This window comes from Argentina silus (assembly GCF_951799395.1).
Source record: "Argentina silus genome assembly, chromosome: 8".
In the NCBI taxonomy this organism is placed as follows: Eukaryota; Metazoa; Chordata; class Actinopteri; order Argentiniformes; family Argentinidae; genus Argentina; species Argentina silus.
Genome location: NC_139662.1, coordinates 6360656 through 6386565, shown reverse-complemented (window position 1 = coordinate 6386565; position 25910 = coordinate 6360656). Strand labels below are relative to the sequence as shown.

Sequence of the window (25910 nt, the reverse complement as noted above, 5' to 3'; positions counted from 1 at the left end):
AAGAATCCTCTACTTTTGGAAGACTCACTTGGCTCTGTACATTTGAACGTTATGGTGAACACTCTTTACACCCCCCCACCCCCGCCCCCCTCCCTCACTGTTAAACCACTTCACTGTCTCCTTGCATAGCCACACCACATGGTAATTAAGTTACAGTAAGCCTTGTTTAAAGCATTTTATCACCCAAAAAGGGTGGTGGACTGGTACCCAAAGGTAACCGCTTTGTGGTTTCTGCAAGTGAATTGAGTAGATCCCTTTGTATTTACCTCTGTATACAGCCATATTAATTATGGTTGACAGCCTTTTTTTCTTGAGATTAGTGTCTCATTCAGTATGTCATTACACTTAATGCAGATCTGGGACATGAAATAACTTACATCAATGTATTATAAGGAAACCAAGCTACCACTGTGTAATCCTGTGTAAGCAATTCATTCTGAAGTGTAAAGAAACATCTTGTCTGCTCGAGTACAGCACTTTTCATTGGATGAAAAATTCATTGGATGGCACTTCATCAAATGACTCAAAACATACTGCCAGAGCAACTAGGGAGTTTTTCAGGGAGAAAAAGTCTTGACTGGCCAAGTCAATTTTCAGATTTAATTCTAATTTAACATGCATTTCAATTCCTGATGATAAGATTTTGGGGTAAAACACCTAAAACACCATCAGAGATGACACCCAGTCAGCTCAATGGGTTGCAGATTTCAGCCAGTTATTGTATGTGTTTATTTATTGACCAAATAGTAAACATGAGTGCTTAATTTGGACATTATATTAATCTGTCTCATTACTTTTGGTGCCTGAAATAGGGGAATTATGTATAAAAAGTGAAACTCTTAACTTTAAAGCCATAGTAATTGTTTGATTTCAAATCCAAACTTTTGGAGTATAGTGCAAAAAGAACAAATGCTTTACTTACACAGGGCACTGTATATTTTAAGTGTGCATTATCTTGACTGAGGAATACTGGACCTATAAATAGTGACCCTTACAGCATGAAATGAAAGCGATCCTTAGGACATTCTCTCCCAACTGATATTTGAGGGGGAGTGAGGAGAAGGCCTGATACAGAATGATTCTTGGAAGCATAGCAACTTCATTGTTGAGTGTCATTACCCAAATCAAATGGAACCTCAGCTTCATAATAAACCTGACATTATATGGCTGCTGGCTTCAGTGTAGGCCTAATTGTTTTCATCAACATTTTTCTGACTGATACTAGAGACAAGCCTTTGTATTAGTGATTAACATAGGCCTAATCTTTGAAACTCCACTTTAACTGTACATGCTTTGCAACTGTGCCCTACTCTACAGATTTTGGAATATTTAAAGCGCATTTCTTTCAGTTTTAAGGGTTTGTCAGATGGCCAGAAGAAGCCAGATAAAAGCCTACACATTGCAGATTCGCATGAACATTGCAATTGGTTTTCCAGTGGGGACAAGACAGACTGCTATCAGAGCACACACCCCTTACTGGTGATGCCTCCCCGCGGCAACGGTTCTAAAACGTCCCCGATTGAGTCTCCTGCACTTTAGAATGGTGCAAAAATCTATCAACGGTGGGGTTTACCCAACTACAGCGGGTGAGAAGAAGAACAAAGTCGGGTTTGTAGATTTGGACCCCGGGGCTCCAGAATCAAGCAGGGACGGGGCGCTACTCATAGCGGGTTCGGAAAGCACCAAGCGGAGCAGCATACTATGCAGACCGAGGTCCAGCATCTCGAAAGGGAGACCAAGACCATCAAAACGAAATGCCAGCTATCGGAAACTACAAAATTTCCTGTATAATGCACTTGAGAGACCGCGGGGATGGGCGTTTATCTACCACGCTTATGTGTAAGTATCGAACAGCTGTGGTTTGGAACTCTTCGCTACACATAATAATTATGTGATCCTGTTCTAAATACAATACTATATTTTGCCATAGTTGTATTTTTTTTTACGTCATGCGTATTTTGAGGTGTGGAGTTCGAGCCTTTGTTTCCCATTGATTCGTTTTCTGCAGATGGGGTGAACATGAGTACTGCATTACCTCACCCCATGCATAACTTCATGCACTGTATGGCAACTTCACGCCAAGCATTATTTCATGACTCACAATTCGGTGAATGTCAATGCATGAGTTATATAGGCCTTGCTATGTATATTTATTCCACTCTTGAGAATTCTGCAAACGGTGGACACACATGCTCATAAGATAATATGAATTCATATTATGTATGGCATCTTTACCTCACACCAGTGTTCGTTACTATGGGCAGTTTACAACAGGAACCACGTACGGTACTGTGCGCGACTATTGGTTTCAGCACCTCTGGCAGTGGTCAGCTCCCTCCCGCACCGCGTCAGTACCTTTACTATTGACGTTGCAGTCATGCATAGCCTGCAGTCAAGGCTACTACAGAACACACTACACTGGCACATGAATGTACGTTGTGTATTGTGTTTTAATCAGGAAATATAAATGACAATGCCAATATAAACTATTAGTCTTTGCGACTTGAATTTTGGAAACAAGACAAGCCACCATGCACACTATTAGGTTGATTGATGTATTTGGCTAAGAACACGCAGAAGCACCAGGCAAGTAATTATCTGAGGGAGACACTGAGACATTGATGAGTGTTGTGTCTGATACATTTGGAATCAGCTACTTTAAAAGGATGAAAAGGCCCTGCCTCAACTTACAGTCATTTGTTTTCTGGTATATTGTTATGAAAAACAAGCATTGTTTAGCAGGTTTTGAAATGGCAAGACAATTGTAAACAAAACATGTTGACCTTTCTGAGAGATTTTGCTTTAAAAGACATACATACATACACCAGTTGAAAATAGCTTTTTGTGTTGTAGTAGAGGCTCATCTGTATAAAGCAATACTGTGTTTGTGTCAGTCAAATACAACCCGTATATATAACCTGAAATGTGTCTCTAATATGGAGAAAAAGTATCAGGTCAAGAAAACGATTCAGGGCTATTTCCGTAGTCAAAATGCAGCAGTATTCTTATCAAGATGGCATCTCCAGTCTGTTATAAGCATATGCTATCCACTCTCAAGGAAAGCACAACTGCAGCTATGCCTCCATTCCATCTCCCCCCCCCCCACACAATACATAATTTATATCCACTACACTTCATTTAATCTCTTAAGTCTTGTTTTATTTTCAGCTAGCTGATTTATAAAACTGTAATGTGCTGACTTCGGTCGAATCTTACCCTCCTGGAGGATTTCTTCACTCCATTTCGAAATGCAGAGATAGCAAACAAGAAAAAATATGTGTGTCTACCAAATACATCTTAGGATCTATACCAGTTCATGGCAAATATCTGGTCATGTTTATCCAGCTGCTATCAACTCTTGGTCAAAATCAGTCTCAAATGTTAGGCAGTCTTACTCCACAGTGTTGTTTTTAATGCATGTGTAAAGGATCGATACCCAGAACTAGAGTACCTGTGTTCTGAGAACTCTCCTATCTCATCCCATCTCTCTCTCAGCAAGGACTTCCTTCCCCTTCAGTTCTGACATTGTTTCAACATCAGAGTAGAGAAAAAGCATGACAGGGCTTATCTATAGAACATTTTCAACTTACAGTGTGTACCCCATTTTTCACTGAGGCTAGTGTCAGTCATAAGGGACTGCATCTCAAGTAGTTAGATGAACCCTCCAAACTCTGTTTATTTATATTCCCAGACTTTTGACTTTCAACTTCTGGCCCCAAAAGTTATTATCTTGCTAAGCCTTTTTAAGATTGGGAAGATCTAGCTACATCTTTTTAACTAAAATGGTGGCACATTGGCAATGTTGATAAGCTTGAATACTGAATGTTTAGTTGACATTAAAACATTAGAATTTGCACAGACCACAAATGAAGAGTACTGCTTTAAGAGCCAAGATTAGTCACACAGTAAACATTATTGGGTAGACAGTAGTGACGTCATTTTGCTGAAATGAATCTTAACTGGAGAGCTATATTTTGAACAGGATCAATCCTTTACACTCAAAGAACCTTTCCACATTGCTGCACCAAGTCTCTATAGTCCCAGTGGATCCTTTTTTTTTTTATCAGAAGAAGAGACAAAAGTCAACACTTACTGAGGTGAGTACAGATAGAAAGAGAAAGCTTTGCCTGAATAAGTTTAGAGACTGCAAAGGAATGACAGCACTAACTGTTGTCTGTCATGACATAATATGATATATAAACAGTATATTAAACTAGTTTAAAATGACTTACTTAAACCATGATGACAAATTAAACAGTAACAGAGAGAATTTCAGAGGGACTTTTACAGTTTTGTTTTTGGTCTGTTCCCAGCTATGGCTTCTTCCAGCAGTCTCCTGTCTAAGGAGCAGTTCCAGTGCTCTATCTGTCTGGATGTGTTCTCTGACCCAGTTTCCATCCCATGTGGACACAACTTCTGCATGGCCTGTATCAGATGCTACTGGGATAGCAGTGCCAGTGTCCAATGTGCAAAAAGGCCTTTGAACGGAGACCAGATCTCAGTGTCAACACATTTTTAACCAGTGCCAGTGTCCGATGTGCAAGAAGGCTTTTGAACGGAGACCAGATCTCAGTGTCAACACGTTTTTATCTGAAATGGCCATCCATGTCAGAAAGTCAGCTCCAGCTAAAGGCAAGCTTAACTCCCTGGACGAACATGCTGCTGAGCCTGGAGAAGTGCCCTGTGATGTATGCACTGAGAGTAAGCTTAAGGCCCTGAAGTCTTGCCTGGTGTGTCTGGCCTCTTACTGTGAGACTCACCTGGAGCCTCACCAGAGAGTCAGGTCCTTCAAAAAACACATGCTGATCAACCCTGTGGAGAACCTGGAAGACAGGGTGTGTAAAAAGCATGAGAGACCCCTGGAGCTGTTCTGTCGAAGTGACAAGACGTGTGTTTATCAGTTTTGCATCGAGACGGACCACAAGAGTCACAAGACCATCCCAATAGAGGAAGAGTGTGGGTTGGGGAAGGCTCGGCTGGGGAAGAAAAATGATATAGTTTAGAAAATGATCATGACTGCAGAAGGTTAAGGAGATTGAACTCTCAGTAGAGCTCAGCAAAAGAGATGCAGAGAGAGAAGCTGAGTATAGCATGCAGGTCTTAACTGCATTGGTACACTCAATTGAGAGAATCCAAGCCAAGCACCTAGAAGCAATGGAGGAGAAGCAGAAAGCAGCAGAGAGGCAAGCCAAAGGGTGCATCAAAGAGCTGGAGCAGGAAATCTCTGAGCTAAAGAGGAGGAGCATTGAACATGAGCAGCTCTCACACACTGACGACCCTTTCCACCTCCTCCAGAGCTCCCCATCCCTCTGCACTCTTCTGCCCACCAAGGACTTGTCTGAGATCAGGGTTCACAATAATGGACTCTGTGTGGGGAGTCTTAGGAGAGCTGTGTCTCAGCTGGAGGAGACAGTTACTGAAGAGTTAGAGAAGCTATCTGACACTGAGCTGAAAAGGATGCAGCAGTATGCAGTAGATGTGACTCTGGTCCCCGATACAGTAAGTCTCAAACTCACAAGATCGGAAACAAATGAGACTGGGACAAGGACCTGGCAACCTTATTTAATTTTCGAACTGAGTAAAGATATTGCCTCTTGATTCTTTTTATAATACCATGTTAGTAATTACCTTACCTTTACTTTTTTGTTATTGGTTTGAATTTCCTCTTTTAGTGCCGTCCCCCTGCACCAAGAGGATGACATAGAGCCCTCTCAAACCATGTATTCGTACAGACCCGTAATACTCACAATACTTTAACCAGAATCCATGTAAAATTCTCTTTGAACAATGTTTATAGGAGGATTCCAATCATATAACCAAATGTAATGTAAAAAGTGTGAACATTTGTTGCTAACTGTCTGGAGTGTGGAGGCACATGTAGCGCTGCCCCTTGAGAATAAGCTTTCAATTACATGTTAATGTGATGGGTCAGCTGGTCAAGAATTTCTCAGGTGAGGTTGAGTGTTAGGGTGGAGTTTTTTAGTTCTCTAATTTGTCTAAAGATTTAGAATCAAGAGAGAAAACATCTTGAGTTGGACTGTCTTAACTTAAAAAGTTAATGAGGCATTAATAAGTTATATTCTCAAAGAATCAATGACTATTATTAATTTAAAAGTAAGCAAATGTATGTACCAATCCCAGATTGCCCCTTTTATGATAGAAATGTTGCATATTTTTGTTGGTATATTTATAGTGATACATTTCATGATGTTAACAATAATTGCACAGTCATTTTGAGGTTATTCTTGATTAGGTGGTTAAGCAAAAAGTTTGAAACTGTAAAACAAAATAAATGTATTTTATTCATTACACATATTCAGTCTATTTATTGTGTTGTGTCTCTTAAATTGTTTACAATGTCACAAAAAGATCCACTTCAAACAAACCAACTAAATGTTTTAAGGCAATGGCTGCATTTCCACTATAAATAGGCATTTCAGTGGATATAAGTGAACACCAGATTGGGTACCTTCACATTGCACCAGATGGGTTCCTTGAAAGCCTTCATCATCCTCATCTTCCCCTGGGGGTCTGTTGCATGTGTGCACCACAGGCATAATTTGCCTAGAAAACCCTCCTTCAATTGTGCTCCTCGATACACAGTCTTGTTGGATGGGCATGTCTGGGCTGGGTCAACTTGCTGAGCAGGGCAGATCAATGTTTCTTTATCTGCTGTTGAGTGAGAGTGCAGTTATTTCAGGTTCTAACAAATCTCTTTTCATCTTATTTGATCAATTCTCATCTCACATACAAAACCTTTAGGTCTATGTCAAGGTATGTGACCAATCCAGGAAATTATGTGATTTCTTCCTCTAATCGTTGCTTCAGTAGTAGGTGTTTAACACTTGATGTTATGGAAATGGAGCGCTATAGACTTGTGTGTTTGTCTCTACCACATGGTTGCAGAATCGACTGTCTCCCAACAATTGATTATACGTGCAGCACGCAATGAGTAATCAAAGAGTAATTTCTTATTGTATTGGCCATTATTATTGTCACCATCTACTTTGCCCTCCACACGTATTGGAAAGAGGAAGCATTTTGTCTTCTTTTAGCTCTATACTCCAACAGTTTGAAATCAAACAATTACTTTGGGGTCAAACTCTCAGCTTTAATTCAATGTTGTTGTTTTTTTGATTGGATTCACCATTTAGAAAGTACAACATTTCTTAAACATACTCCACCTATTTCAGGGCTCCAAAAGTATTGGAAAAAATCATAGAATATCCAAATAAAGTACTCATGTTTAGTATTTGGTCGACAATCCTTGCATTTACATTTACATTTATGGCATTTAGCAGACGCCTTTATCCAAAGCCACTTACAACAAATACATTTGTCTAAGTAAGTGAATCATCTATCCATCAGTCATCGTAAGAAAAAGTAATCTATGCTAGGACCAGGGGCTATTGGCAGTCACAACGCTAGAAGAAGGAATAATTACTTTATTATTATTATTTTTTTAAATTACATTTATTTACAGTAGAGAAACCTGTACAGGGGGGTAGTGGGGATGAAGAGGTCTTTAGGAGGGAAAGTTAAGATGTAGCCTGAAGAGATGGGTCTTCCACCAGCGGGGCGCCAGGACAGTGAAAAGCTGTGACCGAGTAGCACGGCTGCTGCATCCACGTAGAGGCGGCGGTGCCAGGCGGCATTTGCTTGTACTCAAGCAGATAAGATGTTTCTGTCCACTTAATTCATTCTGATGTTGCTATCAGCAGTAACATCATCAATTAAGACAAGTTAGTCAGTTCTTGTGGCAGCAATACATGCCTAACCATAGCACCCCCTCCACCATACTTCACAGATGAGGTGGTATATGATCATGTTTGTCCTCCACAATACCTTTTTCCAGGTCTCTGCAGGCTTTTTTAGGTACTTTTTAGTAAACTGTAACCTGTACATCCTTTTTGAGGATAACTATTCTGCAGATGGTAGTCTCTGACACATTCACGCCTACCTCCTGTAGAGTGTTCCTGATCTGTGGGACAGTTGTTTTGTATTTTTTCTTAATTATGATGAGCATTCTTCAGTCATCCACTGAGTCTTAGAAGTCTTTAATGATGTTCCAAACATCATTAAAGTTGTTTTTGGTAAGTCTAAGGTTTTGGCTATGTTTCTGATCTTTTTGATATTTCAGCCTCATAATGGCTTCCTTGACTTTTTATTGGCATCTCTTGGGTCCTCATGTTGACAGACACCAATGGCAGACTCCAAAGGCAAATGCAAAGCCTAGAATCAATACTAGACATTGACAGCTCTCCTATGCCTGCACAAATGATGTAATGGAACACATCTGACTAACCAGAAACACTTGTCAAGCCAATTTCCCTATACTTTTGGTGCCCTGAAATAGGGGGACTATGTATAAAAACGGTTGTAATTTCTAAACAGTGAAACTTATCTGAAAAAAGAAAACATTTAATTAAAGCTCCAAGAATCCAAACTGTTGGAGTATAGAGCTAAAATAAGACAAAATGCTTCCAATACTATGGAGGACACTGTATAATATCAAGGGAAGATAGACAAGACTAAGGGACAAGTCCATGAATCTTGCAAACAGTCCCCCCAAAAAGCTGAATTTTTCCAAGCTTAAAGGGAGCATTGTCAGCAATGTAAAATAACAAATGATGCACCCTGTTTAATCAAGTCTGTGCCCATTAAAGATAGGAGACACTGTCTGCCCTTACCAATATAGTAGCATGCCTGGCTGACGAAATACATCTTAAAAGACAAAGTTTCTTTGACTTCACTATCACCATTCACTTCATTGCAATAAGAAGACTTCAAACCAAGAAAGATAGGAGTGCTAGTGGTTAGTCGTAAGACTGCTTGTCTGCTTTGTCAAGCAAGTTCATGTTTCTCTCTTCATTAGTTGCTGAACATCTGTTGCCACATTGTTGTGACTTCTTTCTACTCATGGTTCAGTTTGCGTTAATTATTTCCCCACATGTAGTTGGGGACACTGCTAAATATCTGCCCCATATTCATAACTATTAACCAAATTAGAAAATCACTTTCACAATTCTGCTATTTGGGCAACTACAGTGTGTCCTCCCAACCTATGCAGTATGTAGAGGGTTGCTGCTCATACTGTGGTAAGGAGGTCTTTGCAGTCTCCTGCAGTACAGTACAGTATGATTAATCTCGCCTGCCTCCCTCTCAAAAGACTTGGTTGTTAGATTCCCCACAGTCCCAGTATCTGCTTTCACTAGGCCATCTCCATTAGCAATGCATTGGATTAGAGCCAGCAAGTTTCTTCCAAAGAGGCTCCCAAAGGACCAGCCCCAGCACTGGCAAGCACGTGCCCTATTCTATCCCTCGTCCATTCGCATGAATATTGAAGGCAATATTGAAGCTCTTGTCCAGTCATATGTGTATCTCAAGTACCTGGCCAATCACACTGAATGTTCAGTCACCCCCTTCAGCTTTCCTCCCATTAGGTTCACTCTCTTTGACTCACCTCCGATCACACGGTACATATCTGTCTTCAACCCCCAATCTTCTTTTGCCAGATTAGATTAGGGCTTTCCACTATGTATGCATCTTGTGTCTTTCTCTACACATGTCCTCTCCTTCATCCTCCTCAATGTGAAATAATTGTATAGATGGTAGTAAATGTATTGTATGTTTTTTCCATATTGCCTTCAACTATTACTTTATGAATGTAGGACATTGATAAGTTGTAGGACATTGATTGAAGGAAGTCACCTTAGACTGTTAAAATGCACCCCCTGTGTAACACTCAGTCAGGTTATATGCATAAATATTCTGGGTTACGCAGGGATAGCCCTGGCATTGCCCAGGGGAAGTGGTTAGGACTGCAGGAGAAGAGGACGAGGACCTCAGGGAAGCATTTCTCGACAGGCAATAAATGCAGGCACGGGACAGCAGGCTGATGGCAATGTCAGTGGATTTGGCTGCACATTATACTGGCTGCAATTATTTTTGGCTGCAATTATTTATCTAATATATGTATCAATTAAATACATGCACAAATGTATTTTTTCATTCATTCATTCATTCATGCATTCATGCATTCATTCATGCCTATAGGGCCCAACCTGATCGTTTCTCCTGTTGAGGTAAGACGCTCAGGAAAAACTCCAGACCACACTCATACTGTATAGTATGACAGGCTTAGGCTAAAATTGTGATTATCTTGTGTATGTGCCATTGATATACAGTATGTTATATGCACTGTAACTGAACACAGTGCAAATACCTGTACAATATCCATGATTGACCCCATTAAAAGGTGACCAGAGCATAAGAGAGTCAAGCACTCTTCATTTTCTCAGGGTGAAAAGCACAGAGATAGAACTACTATATCTATGCGATGAACAATTCTTGAAACATTCCACCTCGCAGAGTGGTCTTTTTGCAAATTGGAGTGGATACGAAATAGATTCTCTTCAACTCAATGACCTTTGCATTCATTATCCACTTAAAGGTCTTGTATGTAACATTCAAGCTTTCTAAAAGCTTCCTAATGATTGTAATGACTGTGTTTAATCAATAACGATCAGGAAATGAGATCCCTTGAAAGTATATTTCATTTATGAACACTGTTTTGGTCTAAAAAAGAGGTTTCTAAAATGGAGTGTCCTACCCAACACTCAGTTTGCATATAAACATGTTGTTACTACCAGTGGTGTTCTAGGGAAGTGGACTCACCCATTTTCGTCTCTGATGGCTGCCTCTTCAAATCAAAAGGGGGATTATATTATTGGAACTTGGAATTGTTTGGAACTTAACTGAATTTAGCTGTGGTGGCAGTTTCCAACAAACTTACAAACGCTGGTGGGGACTTAAAGCTCCTTTAACCCTCCTATTATGTTAGGGGTCAATTTGACCCAATTCAATGTTTACTGTCTCTAAAAACATGGTTAACATACTTTTTTCAGCTAGATTTTTTATGACTTTTCCTAACTTTATGGGGTAAACAAGGCAAACATGAAATTAACCAAAAAAAAATAAAAACATGTCCTGTACACATTTTGTACGCATCGGTCGTGTTAGGGTCATTTTGACCCCTAGCACTATTGTTCTATAAAACCCTGATTTCTATCTCGTTTTTGTTGTGTTGGATGATACTGAGGGCACCTACACGTTCATTTGTGTGTGTGTGTGTGTGTGTGTGTGTGTGTGTGTGTGTGTCTGTGTGTGTGTCCTTCCTTGTGTGTGTGTGTGTGTGTGTGTGTGTGTCTGTCTGTGTGCGTGTCCATCCGTGTGTGTGTGTGTGTGTGTGTGTGTGTCTGTGAGGAGAAAACAGTTCCCACAAGATCTCTGATCATTCAAGAAGTAATGAGAGAGGGAAGACAAATTTCCCGCGAGAAATCTGACAGGACTCATAACAACTATGACAGTTCTCATAACAACTCTGATCATTCTCGCAGCATGGGGGGTGGGGCAAACATATAACCGCGGGAACTCTGATAATTCTCGCAGTATGTGGGGTGGGGCAAACATTGTTCCCACAACAACACTGATAATTCTCGCAGTATATAGGATGGGGCAAACATAGTTCCCGCGAGAAGTTTGATAATTCATGCAACATGGGGACAACCTTATAATAAGGGCTGCACACACAGGGCTGCACACACAGCCCTCTAAACCATTTCTCTTTGCATTTGTGCCTCAACTAAACATTTTGAAAATGACCACCAGACAGAGGAAAAGATTTGCTGCAACTGAGGTTCTGTCACAGATCTTTCAGGATGGAAGTGATATAGATGAGGATGTGTCTGAGACAGAGGATAATGTTGAGGAGGACCCTGATTATGCGGCATCCTCCTCTGATGAGAATGAAGCCAGTGAGATAGGACATTCTGACCCTCCTGTAGTTTCTCAAACACAAATAAACCCCCTTGTCATATCTCAACCACCAAGAACTAACATGACATCCAAAAATGGAAAGCTCCTATGGTCTGGATCCCCAGTTACAAGACAGGGTAGACTGACTGCAGCTAATGTCATCAAAATGGTTCCAGGCCCCACCAGATATGCTAGCAGTCATATACAAGACATACAATCTGCATTTGAACTCTTTAATGAGCATTTAATATCAACATAAAGCCCTGCAAACATCAAAACATAATTTGTTTTTCATTTTAGGTCAATGAATGAGATAGTACAGTGATTTACATATTTCGTAATAGTCATATACAATCAATACTTGATGTATAAGGGGAGGTTGGGGGCAGTCATGTATTATTTACTGGGCTATAAAGATGGTCAGTAGGAAGGCCTAAAGTTGCTGAGATAGAAACTTGGTTAAGACTTTCAGTTAAAATCATTTTCTGCATGTTTACATTGCTCGGGTCAAATTGACCCGAAACATCAAAGTTGTAACTTTATTTGAACATAATAGGAGGGTTAAGTCCCCAACAATACTGGCTTTAGTAATTTGTACATATAGGGACATTTGATTATGTTGGAGTACAATGGGGTCAAATTAAGTTGTGGAGTTTGACTTCTAACCAGTTGTTGGATGTTCATGGCAGTATGATGGATTCTAGTGTTGAGTCTTTCTCTCCTCCTTCCCTCTTAGGTTCCTGCTGGTGTTCTCCTGTCTCATCCTCTCGGTCTTTGCTACCATCAATGAGTTCAAAAAGAGCTCGGAGAGCGCCTTGTACATTTTGGTATGTAATTTGCTCTGAAAATATTCTATTTCCCGGTCTTGTACTATAGGCCTACTCTCTTCTAATTCTGTAGATTATCTGTATTAATGTTGAATCAGATTCCAAACTTTTCTCTCACATTCACATTTCAAACATAGTCACTGATGTACAGTAGCTTAACATAACTTTTTATGGTCATGCATAAAGCATCTGAGGTCACTCATGAATACAGCTCTGAAGTGAGTTTCCTGAAAGCTTCGAGGCACCAAGATCATCTTTCACGCCTATAATGGACTGAAGATGATCTCATGGCTATGAAACGTTTTGGGAAACTCACCCCTGATAATTGTTAATGAATAATGTTCTGCGGTGTATAATGGGTAGCCATATACCGGGGTGCAGTACTTGCTGTATTCACTGTTCCCCAGGAAGTTGTTACCATTGTGGTGTTTGGAGTGGAGTATATTGTGAGGATCTGGGCAGCAGGGTGCTGCTGTCGATACAGAGGGTGGAGGGGAAGGCTGAAGTTCGCCCGCAAACCTTTCTGTGTTATCGGTGAGAATAAACGGACTACTTATTCTTCAAACCTTGTCCCTCTTCCCTCATCTCAACATTTGACATTGTCTGTATCCATTAAACACTACAGTATTAACATGAATCCCCTTCTTCCCCAGACATCATGGTGCTAATAGCGTCTGTGTCGGTGCTGGCAGCTGGTACCCAGGGAAACGTGTTTGCCACCTCGGCCATCCGTAGTTTGAGATTCCTGCAGATCCTGCGGATGCTGCGGATGGACAGACGTGGGGGCACTTGGAAACTACTAGGCTCGGTGGTCTATGCCCATAGCAAGGTGAACCATAGAGGACATAGCTTGGGTTTGGTTTAGCTGAGGTTTAGGTGTGGTGACAAAAATCTGGCAACCTGCCAACCTGCCATCTTTGAATGAACAATGATACAATATATTGTATACAGTTAGACACAAGAAGACATTCTACTCTAAGCTATAGCATTAGTAATTTATAATTAATTGGTGCTCTTTTCCTCAGGAACTTATCACTGCGTGGTACATAGGCTTCCTCTGTCTGATCCTGGCTTCTTTTCTGGTCTACTCAGTGGAGAAGGATGACAATGACATGTTTGAGACCTATGCTGATGCCCTATGGTGGGGACTGGTAAGTCATTTTTCCAATATAGGAAGTACAGCACGGAAGATACTAGATTGATGATCTTCAACTACAGCTAAATTGCTGTAGCTTGTTTCCCAATAATGTGCCTTCCATACCTATCAACTGTACCAATCAAAAGTAACAGCTGTAACTGAGCTTTAGTTTGAAAATGATCATGTATTACAACAGAATGCAGTATAATGAGGCCTTGAATGACCAGCCTTGATGTGCCTGATCATACAAGTAGGTGCCTTTGACAATATTGTCTCTAGATCACACTGACTACAATAGGCTATGGTGACAAGTTCCCAAAGACGTGGAATGGACGCCTGCTCGCTGCCTGCTTCAGCATGATAGGAGTGGCTTTCTTTGCACTTCCAGCCGTAAGTTGAAGGGACATTTTGGAGGTGATTTTTGAACTGGAGATCTTAGGACCCTGTATATGCATTTAAAGGAAAACATGTTTATAGCCAACTCCAAAAGGCAAGCTATGTTCTATGTTCTTACCATAGTCTATACATACCATAGTTTATATATTGTTTTACATCTGACCATGTACTGTCACAATAGCACACTTGAGAAGACCAAGTACAATCCACAAGCTGTTTGTCCTAATTTCAGTTGCACTCGCAGAGACTTTCATTGTAGCCAAAACACCATTGTCAACCCCTCTTTATTCAAGCTTTTACTCCTAGCCTCTCATTCTGATCTTGTAATTATGTTCAATTGATCTGTTTATCAAAGGCTCCTCTGGGTATGGCATAACGTCTGAAATTGGTCAGTTGTAAGCTGTTTTGAGAATTTGAAAACATTTATGAAGGCGTGCTTGGGAGACAGTCCAGCTCACATCATCAGTCAATAATATAGGGTTGTCTAAGGACCCACCACTGCCATATTAACTACAGGCTGTCCTAAACAATTCTATTTGTAATGTAATGTAAAAGCCTGTTTTATATATATATATGTTAGTATATAGTATAATCTTGTATCATATGTTGAATGATATAAGCACATACTGTGCCAAACCATCTCTATCCCTCTTGTACACAGGGTATACTGGGGTCTGGGTTTGCCCTGAAGGTTCAGGAGCAGCACAGACAGAAACATTTTGAAAAGCGACGCCAGCCAGCTGCTGGCCTCATCCAGGTAGTCACGGCAACTAACTTCTGAGTGTGAATAAGCATGGCTTTACTGAACAATACCCGAATCTTATGGACACTGAGGCCAGCTTGGTTGCAACATACCTGTTGTGTTAGTGTGACCATCTGTTTTACATCAATGTCTGTAGTGCTCGCAAGTGGATAACAATATCTTATGTCTCACAACCAGCACGCATGGCGATTTCATGCCACAAATCTCGCAAGGACTGATTTGCTGTCGACGTGGGATTTTTACGAACAGACAGTGTCTGAAATGCCATTCTACAGGTAAAAGACTACATTTGTCTTCAATAAGACTTATTGGTAAAGCTGTCCATTACATTCTTGTTTTCTACAGCCAGTTTGTCCAGTAATGTTCCATACAGTATGTCCTAGCAGCTGGGTTATCTACTGTAGATTAGCCAAGTGGAAGTCCAATCCTAAATCCGACAGCCAATAGCCGTGTCGTCTAGTCTTTTCCCTGGGTAGATTTTGAAGCTTGGATTTTGTCTTCATCCTTGAAATAAAACCAACCAGTAAAGCTTTTCAATTTGAAGTTTAGCTTGCTTTGATACCTTTCATTTTGAACCTGTTGGACCTCGTCAAGTCTTGGAGACAACATTGGAACACTCTCAAATTAAAAAAGCAACTAAGACCAGTAGCTACTTAGAGAAATTAATCACTTTGTTTACCCTTGAAGTCTGTCAGATTAATTCTGAAAATAAGCTTCAGTGCATGACGTTCTCAAATAGGCTTTCTACTTCATATTGTGTTTTCCAGATACATATTCTGAGCAGGGTTTTAGAAACACTCTAGTGTTCTGACACTATTATTTTAGGTTTCATTCTAATGTTAAATTAAGATTAAAGGTGCCATACTGATAGACATGAAGGCTAATATGTTTTAGAAAGCCTGAAGATGATGAACTCTCACCTCTCATTGGGATGTGTACATGTACAAATGAAAACAATTAATCTTCTCTCTCTCTCCAGACTCATACCTCCCCTGAATCAAATGGACCTCCTGAGGAATCTGAAGGGCAAGTCATTCAGGTCTGAACATAGCGATGATGATCATAATGATGATGATCATAATGATGATGATGTTGATGTTGTGTTTAATGATGGTGACAAAACAAAATGTCACTCTTTCCAACTCAATTTATCTTTGCAAAGTAAGCATTAGGCACCATGAATCAGGCTTGCAGGCAGCATATATCAATGATGATGATAATGATGATGTTGATGTCTTTAAAGGGACGGTTCAGCCTATTTTCATGTTTCGGTGAAATATCATCTTACCCTAAGTTGTCCTCATAGGCCAGTAGTGAAAGCTTCTACGGTTCTCCATTCTCCGCTACTGCAGCAAAGTCTAACAGTTAGCAGCATCCTCTCCAATAGACAGGATTCAGAAAAGCACTTAGCATTGTTGAAATTACATGACAAAATCTCCACTTAGAAACCTCAAACAAAGTTTGGTAGTAGCTTTATACTACACTAACCTGTACATGTTTTTAATTGTAATAAAAAACAAGGTAGTTTTGCAATAATATGCAATGTTCCGTTGTCACATATATACGTCCTGGATTCCATTCCGAAACTAAGAGGCTGAGTCTACAAAGAGCAAATCAATTATAGAGAATTGTTTTATTTTCAATATAAAAATAAACATCAAATCCTTTCAAGCATAACTCACCACTAAACATTGTTTAGTTCTGCTGAGGAGATTTTGGCAGGCCATTTCAACAATGCTACCTTAAGTGTCTATTGGAGAGGGCACTGCTAATTGTTATCCTTTGCTGCGGTAGCAAAGTGGAGAATAGAGAACCGTTGGAGCTTTTACTACTGGCCTATAATGACAACTCAGGGTAAGATGATATTTCATCTAAACATGAAAATAGGCTGAAACATCCCTTTAATGATCTTTCCAACTCTGTCTGTGGAAAATAATAGTCTTATTAGCTACAGTGAATCAGGCTTGCAGCAACATAGTGCTAATCACCCAATTATGTCAGTAGCTTCCGTGACTTAATAATTCTGTTGACCCTTGCCACTTGACAGGTGCTTGGTTATGCAAATGTTAATTCATGCTTATCTGAATGACATGTACTGCTGTTGGCCTAAGGAAATATTCAGCCTTGTCCTATTCTGTGTCTTTAAATAACCTTAATGATGTCTCTCATTGGGATGTCTCACAGTAGTGTGTGTGTGTCTGTGTGTGTGTGTCTGTGTGTGTGTGTGTGTGTGTGTCTTTGGGGTGGGGGGGTGGAGTGTGTGTATTTGTGTGTGTGTGTGCGTGCGTGCGTGCGTGCGTGCGTGCGTGCGTGCGTGCGTGTGTATGTGTGGTCTCTTTTCTCTCATTTGGCTGGACATAAAGGAAGGAGTCTCAGACAGAAACCTCACCCAGGTCTGTGATCCAATCCGTCTTCATCGTTACACTCTTCACCTCCCTGTACCCTTTTGGCTTCACTTCAATTCTACTCGGAGCTGCTGAGGCACTCTTCTTGAGGGAGTGAGAGTGTGTGTATGTTTGTTGTGCGTGAGAGTGTGTGTGCGTGTGGGTTCTGCAGCATGAGGGCTCTATGTTCTGCTGATTCTTAGTTTTTTTTTTTACGTATGTCACACATGGAGATTCCTGTACGATAAATGCCTCCTTCAAGAACAGTCCTATTGCTGTGCCCTAGCAAATAACTGCTCACTTTGTCCTCACTGTCAGCAGCTTATTGTCTTGAATGCATATCAATGATTATGGTGGTAATATTAGTACAGAAATCGATTCTCAACTGCTAATAGCTATTCATTCTCGTTGGCTAATCAGGTATACTTATTGATGGCTGCAACTTCTTGCATTGGACTCGGCATTTTGGTCTTTATTGGAACTGAATGAATACATATCTATAATCATCCAAAATTAGTTTGCATTGTTTATCACAGTAAACATTGTTTTATGAATCACTGTGCGGATTGCCTTAAGGATGGATTTCATTAAATTCCAGCCTTAGTCTTGCATTGTAAGATTGTTGATAATAGGAAATTCTGATACTTTTAATTCTGTAACGCTGCCAATGCACCTATGGTTTCATCATTTATCCATCATTATTTTATCTTTTGTGTCTCCTCTACTGCCCACCATCTCTAACTTCCAGTATTGAGAATTCACACAAAGATATGCTTTGTGGGTGCTGCCCGAGAACATATAGGTACAGTTGCACAGATACTAACATCTGCACTGCAAGTATTTGAGTCTCTATCTGTCCTTACTTCCCTATCTATTCTTTTCTCTCTGTAGACAAATATATAACCCAGTAGAGGAAGCACATAAATAGCTGACTCTTTTTCATCCCTCTGAGCTACTGAAAATCTCCAGTAAACATGTTTTTATCCAGATAGCATAATAAGACATTTATTTTGCTTTGAAGGGAAAACTGACTCTTTTCTGCCCACAGCTCATATATTTACCTAAATATCTTACTAGAAGACACAGGTGTATGTCCTAGTTTTTTGCTTTGTCGGATCGTTGATTTATCCCTTCTGTTTAGTAATGCGTTTATGCAATTGATTTGCTTGTTGCCTTTTTGCCCAGTCAGGCCCTTGACAGCTTCTGTTAAAAGCAAGAAAAAAACAACATGCATTTTTACCTTGGTATCTAACAAGCATTTCCTTTTAATTTATTCCCATGTATAGAGTGGAAGAAATGATGGTGAATCCTGTCTGCATGAATTGTGTTTACTTTCTGCATAGAGAGAGACCACAGCACTATTTTTGAAGCCTACAGTGTCACTGTGCTCCCCATGCATGCTTGCTTGTTGCTTCGTGCTGCTTGCCAGACCACTGAATGCTCCACAATGCGCACAAGAAAATGGCTCCTTCAGCAGTAGGACATTGCGTTATTTTACACTACTGCAGAGGTAAGACCCATTATTGCAATACTGTGCAACATTCTAGTAATTTCTTTAAATGTATATTGCAAATATGAGTTATTATATATAAGCAATTACAGATATAATACCTATAATATAGTGTGGCTAAATTTATTTATACCATGCTACATTAATTAATGATATTAGTATGAACATCGCCACTTTAATTACTGTATGCCTACAGTGCAAATAGCAATATTACTTCATTTGTGACTAAATGTTGCTTAATACTGTAGGTACTGCATGACAGAGCTACTCATATTAATGTCTATACCAATGGTAGACAAGTGTGTTTGACCTCGTAAACACATAGCATAGAAACAATGCCCTTAGTGTCTCTGGTTATTTTGAATCATCAGTTCTACACAACCCTGGGTTGCTCTTATATTGTACAGTATACTCTTACATGACACGCCACAGTGGGAGCTGAATTCCCCAGAACTACTATCCCTAAGCCCAGGATCTGATTTGATAATAAGACAATTTCTGTTGCTAATGCTGTTTTGTATGTCCCTTCTCGCTCCATGTAGTCGGAAGGCTAGCCTAAAGGACAAAGTGTTTCCTAGTCCCTCGAAGACCAAAGGAAGGGCCCATTCCCCTGGCGGTGATGACGGAGCTGAAGCCAGCCCCAGTAAAGTGCCTAATAGCTGGAGCTTCACAGACCGTGGCCGAGGGCCCAAGCATGCCTTCCGCATCAGAGGCAGCACCTCACGGCAGAACTCTGAGGGTGAGGGGATTCCAGACCTGCTCTGCTAGCTACAATATATAACTAGCATTCTGTTTGACTAACTATCTATCTTTTTCAGACATTTTTCAAGAGGACACTCAATTGACAACAACTGATACATACAGTAAATAGCTACAGTAAGATACACAAATGCAAGGAGCAGTACAGCATACAGTAGGCCTAAAGTGCATTGTCAGAGGCACAGAAAACATCTGAGGTGCATTCAATTATAATGGTGTACTAACAACATTAAGTTACATGTGATAAGCTATTTTGATTAACCGTCTACACTCTGTCTAGCATTCTGTTGAATGAGTTAATCAATCTACCCAGCATTATATTTGACATCCTGTCACTCGAACTAGCATTCTGTTTGTCTATCTATCGACCAGTTCGCATTCTAGCTAGCTATCTGACTAGAACTAGAACAAGTTAATTGTTATTAGATTTTGCCTTCTTGGGGTACAGCGGATGTGCAACGGCATATTTCACTCTATGGCTTAATGCCAGCTGTTGCCAGAGCTTGCCAGCTGTGTGCTTTTAGTGGAATGGTGTCAATGGTACTTCATTAATTACATTACAACGTCTGGAAAATGCTCTAATGCTGCAGACAATTAATGCAGATGTATGCAGAGTAATGTTGCAGACAAAGCATCTACAGAAGTATGTACAATCTTATGAGGCAGACAAAAGAGAGTGTCCCATTACCTGTTGCAGACAAACCAGACATTCAACATTAGATTGAAGACGTATAGTACTAGCACTGCCACTGTATAGTGTACAAATGACACATGGTCTTAGTGGTGTCATTAACTATGCTATCCCTTACATATTCACTGTATCAACAGGGCTCTTGCTCTATCGTTCCAACTACACCATGTCGTTTTCTTTTGACTGACCAACCCAATTCTCATTAGCTGTTTTTCTTCCTCTACCTTATGGCATGTTAAAGTGCTGATTGAAATGCAGGATGAAGACTTTGGACTGAAGAGTTCTCCAGGTTAGAGACAGCCATGGCCTTAGTATTACTAGTTAAAATCAGTGAGAGGGACCTATGTTAAATATGATGTTGTTTTTCTGCAAAATGTTTTTTTTTTTACAAACAAACACATATAAGATGAACAAACTAAAATAAGAGAGTAATAGTAACATCTTAAAGCCCCAAAGTGCATTGCATCTGTGTCTCTAATGCAATGTGTAATATACAATGTAGCCTACAACGTAGTAATTTCTATTCTGTACGGTTCGCTAATATTTTTGGCGTCCAATTTGGGGCCAATTTTAGCAGGCTTATACACTGGTGATACAGTGCTTAGCCAGAGATAGAGTCATATTGATTTTATATCACAATATTTCAATGGCCCTTTTTGCCATCTTATCATGTGACCAATTCTGTAAACATGCATGACAATTCCATACAGTATATTGGTCACCATGTATTATTTTGGCATTGTATAATGTCTGTGGTTTTATTCATATCATTTCTGTAGAATCCATAACTACTCTCTTTTCATATTTCTCCCCTCTTCTTCTTTGCAGCAATTGAGGGGTTAATAAGTAAGAAATAATGATATTTTGTTGGTTGGCTGTAGGGAAGGGAAAAAAACACAAATTATACCTTCAAATTCAAACTATGCATGTCCAAATTGGCTTGACTTTAATCCTCTGTTGTTTGACTTAAATTCTCTTGTTTGGTCTGTGGGGTATAGCAGATAGCTATAGAATGGAATAAATCAGTCAGTTGGAAAGTTATTACAGTGACAATGTTTTAATAAGCAGTGGTTTCCTTAATTAAAACCACACAAGCTACAATAGCCATGGATAGCATACTAAAATGCTATGCTTCAGTTGTTATGGCTGCGTATGACACGTTTTTTCTTCTAGCAAAGTAATAGGCCATATGACAGAGGGTTCAAGTGAAGTGTTCCCAACATGGCTAAGTAGTAACAACTTGTTAAGAGTTCTTAAAGCCATGTCTTGAGGTAGTTCCTTGCTTGCATGATTAAACCTTAATTTCCTTTTCTAACTTCTAAAAACTTTAAGCGAAGAACAATGATCTCCACCCCCACCCAAACTTTTGTGTGCCTCACCCAATGCACTACCAAGCAATACTGAAGTAACTTAGAATTTAGCTTGGAATTGCAGTTTGAGATTACTAGCTATAGCTTAACCTGCTAGCAAATAGGCCAGTTATGCATGGCTGTGGTGTCATTTGTGGTGAATAGAGGATGTTTGTAAGTCATCCCTGTCTTGTTGTAGATCCCTCAATTCCTGCATTCAATCTGTTTTGTTGTTGTACCCTTGAACTCCACCAATGCTAACACATGCTAATTGTCCCCAATTGGATTGTAACCAACTTGCTAATGGACGACTGCACTGTTGAAGCTAACAGCTTGGCCTCTTGCTTGGTTTCATCCTGACACAGTATTACTCTAAATCTGTGGGAGCCTATTACTGTATTCAAGCTTTGAAACTGTGACTGATGTGTTGTCCTCGTCTTTGCAGAAGCTATCCTCCCAGGAGAGGAACTTGGTGATGACAAGAGTTGCAACTGCGAGTTTCTCGCTCAAGATTTATCCCCAGGGTTAAAGGCCACAATCAGGGCGATCTGGTAGGAAGAGTGTTTTTTATACTGTTCTATTTGTCTCTCCTAAGAACCCACTGTATTGTGGGATTATGCACATAGTCTTCGAGAACAGGTTATAGCTTCAAGCTTGCCGTATGAAAATTCAATGTATCATACATACTTTATTGAAATTATGATTTGATGTGTTGACTGTCCTACAGTGTGACTCATAGAATATATACACAAATACATAAATAAAGCTGTTGACTGTATATATATATATCAACAGCTTTGTTTGTTTTTGAGAAATGCCTCTATGCTTGACTTCTCCAAAATGTCTCCCTCAGCATCATGAGGTTTTTGGTCTCAAAGAGGAGGTTCAAGGAAAGCCTGAGGCCCTATGATGTCATGGATGTCATTGAGCAATACTCTGCTGGCCACTTGGACATGCTTTCTAGGATCAAGAACCTGCAGTCCAGGCAAGACAACCATTTGAGTACAGCTCCTCACTTCTCCGGTTTTCAGCATAGCTCACTTTTGTCTCTCTCAAACATTCACAGACCCACCTGTATTTTCTTCAATGGTCACATGCTAATTCAATGGGACGGAATGTTCAGAGCGATAGAAATGTAGAACATTGATATGAAATGATTCTCTACTCCTCATGATAGAGAATGACATCTGCTCTGTAAATTATATTTCTATCAGAAAAGTTGTTTACATTTCACCCCACTGAAAAGGCCCATCTGTAATTCACACAGATGAACAGATCCTTGTCATTGGATGCTGGTTGTGTCATTGAATACATGCATAGTGTTGTAGATCACTGAATTTATACGTATACACATGTATGTGCTATGTGTTCCTTTGACATGTATTCAGATGACTGATACTTTTTCGTGTTTCATCAGTTGAGCTGCTGTTGACAATCCTTTTTAATATACTCCTGAGTTATACTCCACTTTTCTTATTACCAAAGTGAAGGAATGCTGTGTGCTCTTATCATTTTATCCAGAAACATAAGGCATAACTTTTAGTATAACTGAATACTGTATGCTAATCAACAAGTCAAAGGAACAGTCATTTCTCTGACTTTTTTTATGAATTTCACTAATACCTCTAAATACAGTATGTCTCCCTCAAATAAATACAACATATGTTGTGTGCAGATGATACAGGTCCAATACATACATAGACATATTGCTACAGTGAAACTTCATACTGTATGCATACTACTTTTAAAACAACAAATCTGATAACATGTGTGGAATATATATTCAGACTTATTTGACCATATGTTCTGATCTGATTCCCATAATGTTGCTTCATTTTGCATTGCGTTCATATCTTCTGCCTTGCCAGGATAGATATGATTGTGGGGCCCCCTCCCCCGTCAACTCCTCGCCATAAGAAGTAAGGCTCTAGGTTAGGTCACCCAGATTGCACATTTCCTATGAGCAAATTACTGAAGAAATTATGGAAATACTTCACTTATAACATGCTGACAAAAAGACTGCACAGTAGTCATCAGAATGCCTGCCATAAGCTCAACTGTTTTGCATTTACTGACATGAAGTCTGTCATTGCTATATAGTTGGTTATTTTGACCTGTTATGATAGGGGCTGTGTCACTCTTGTTGTGGTCTTTATGTCAAGGTGCTCTAGTGAAGTGCTACATTATTTATTTGCTTACTTTGTATTTTGAATGACACAATAAAAACCCCTTTTGAACTCAGGCTACATGATTCAGACAGACATAGCAGTATCTTATAGACATAACACTATCTTTTACACTTCCCACCAGACTGACATCTTGTAAGACTTGACACAGAAGCAGCAGACTGAAAAATCTGTTATATCGTGAATACTGTCATTTAGAAAAGAAATCATTCAGCTTACTATATGTATAGCAAGTTATTGCTCCTTTCATTTGGATGAAATTCCATCGTCAGATTAATCAGCAGAATGTTTTGAGTCATTGAATTGCTCTTTGCTTTATGTCAAATGACAATCAAAGTGTCCTACTCTCTTAGATGAAAATACATGTAGCAAACAATATTTAATTTTCACACATACACACTCAGGTATTAGGTTGTTATGTAGCCTACTCAACAGGGGTTTGACAGTGCAGAGTATGCCTGCTTCTGCATTGGAGAGAGAGGGAGAGCTCCCCCTAGTAGGATGCAATGGAAATGAAGCATGAAGCATAATGAAGCATGCTAAATGATGCATTTTGACTTTTGCAAAATGTCTCCTCATTGTCATTGTTGTTAAAGAAGTAATAGGGCATGACCACATCATTACCATACTGTCCTATACTGTACAGTATACCCAGCACCTGAACATTTCCACAATACCATTTTACTTCACTTATATTAGTCTTATTATTCATCAAATCTTTATTAATATGCTTCACATATCTAGAGAGGGAAGTTGTTTACGTCTTGAATGTGTTTCAGTGAGGCTACTCTCTTCACTTAAAAACAAAACAAAAACAATCCCCATCAAGGTTTCTCTGTAGTCCTGACTCTTAGGGTCAAAGCATTAGCTTGATCCCACGTATTGCTTTCTCTAAATGCCAGAGTGGACCAGATTGTTGGTAAAGGTCCCCCAGTGTCTGATAAGGGTCCCAAAGGTGCCAGTGAGGGAGAGACGGCTGAGGACCAAAGCATGATGGGACGCGTGGTCAAAGTGGAGAAACAGGTGAGCTAGGTCTATTAATATTAACTGAGCCTCTAACTAGTGCACACTCTGGGAAGAGGGTGCCCTTAGGCACAGACCTTAGATCAGCTTACACCCCCCCCCCCAAAAAAACCCTTTACCATAACCATTAGGTGGACATTTTCAAGACTGAACAGTGTCTAAAGGTACCTTCATCTAAATCTGTAGTGCAATAGGGTTCAATCAACCACTCCCTCCTCTTGTAGGTGGGCTCCATGGACAGGAAGCTGGATTTCCTGGTCAACGTGTATGTGCAGCGCTTGGGCATCTCGCGCTCTGAGACCGAGGCCTACTTCAACTCTAAAGAGTCCTACCCTGCGCCCCCGTACCATAGCCCAGAGGAGAGCAAGGAGGAGAAGGAAGAGAAAGAGGAGGTGAACGAGGAGAAGGAGGAGAAGAACTGCTCGGCCGCTGAAGTGGTTCACTCTGTGGGCTCTGCGGAGAAGAAGTCCCCCCGGATGGAGGCTGGGTCTGTGGGCACACCTTCCGGCAGCCACGGCCGCCCCTCCACCTCCTGGCAGCACCAGCTACAGCACCCCCTTAGCCAGCCCGCCTGGAACAGCAGTGTAGCCAACACCCCCTCGCCCGTAGAAGGCAGCGGCGAACACTCACCCTCACTGTTCTGCCTACCTCCCCCTCCTCCCCCGGTCCATGAGCGCCCTTCCTCTGGGCCAGGAGGGAGCAGCCGGGAAAGCTCTCAGAGCAGGAAGCGGCAGAGGAGGCAGAGGCGTCAGCCAGATGTAACTGCCGCAGTGGAAAGTGACACGTCCCTCTCCATCCCATCTGTTGACCACGAGGAGCTGGAGCGCTCCTTCAGTGGGTTCAGCATCTCCCAGGCCAAGGAAGACTTCTTTGGCCCTTCTTTCTTCAATGGAGCAGGAGCCGAAACAGGAGCAGTAGCAGGCACTGGGGCTGGAGCTGCACTCTGTGCACGGGTCAGACCCTTCATCGCACAGGGCGAATCAGACACAGACTCTGACCTCTGCACCCCAGGCGCCCCCTCTCCCCTTTCCTTCACCAGGGATGGGTCTTGGCATGGATTCAAATAG

General features: G+C 40.6%; 1 protein-coding gene across 1 annotated transcript; it reads left to right on the top strand.

Annotated features, from left to right (window-relative positions):
• Window positions 1-1540: 1540 nt before the first annotated feature.
• Window positions 1541-25910, top strand: LOC310808881 (potassium voltage-gated channel subfamily KQT member 2-like; the record flags this gene model as incomplete). The annotated part of the gene is made up of 19 exons (XM_083675981.1): window positions 1541-1839; window positions 12554-12644; window positions 13052-13178; window positions 13298-13473; window positions 13670-13795; window positions 14062-14172; window positions 14840-14935; window positions 15119-15216; window positions 15921-15980; window positions 17305-17334; window positions 18074-18127; window positions 19378-19574; window positions 20527-20574; window positions 21114-21131; window positions 22080-22185; window positions 22488-22619; window positions 23503-23553; window positions 24723-24843; window positions 25068-25910. The coding sequence occupies 19 exons, from the start codon at window positions 1541-1543 to the stop codon at window positions 25908-25910; spliced, it is 2784 nt and encodes a 927-aa protein (XP_083532107.1).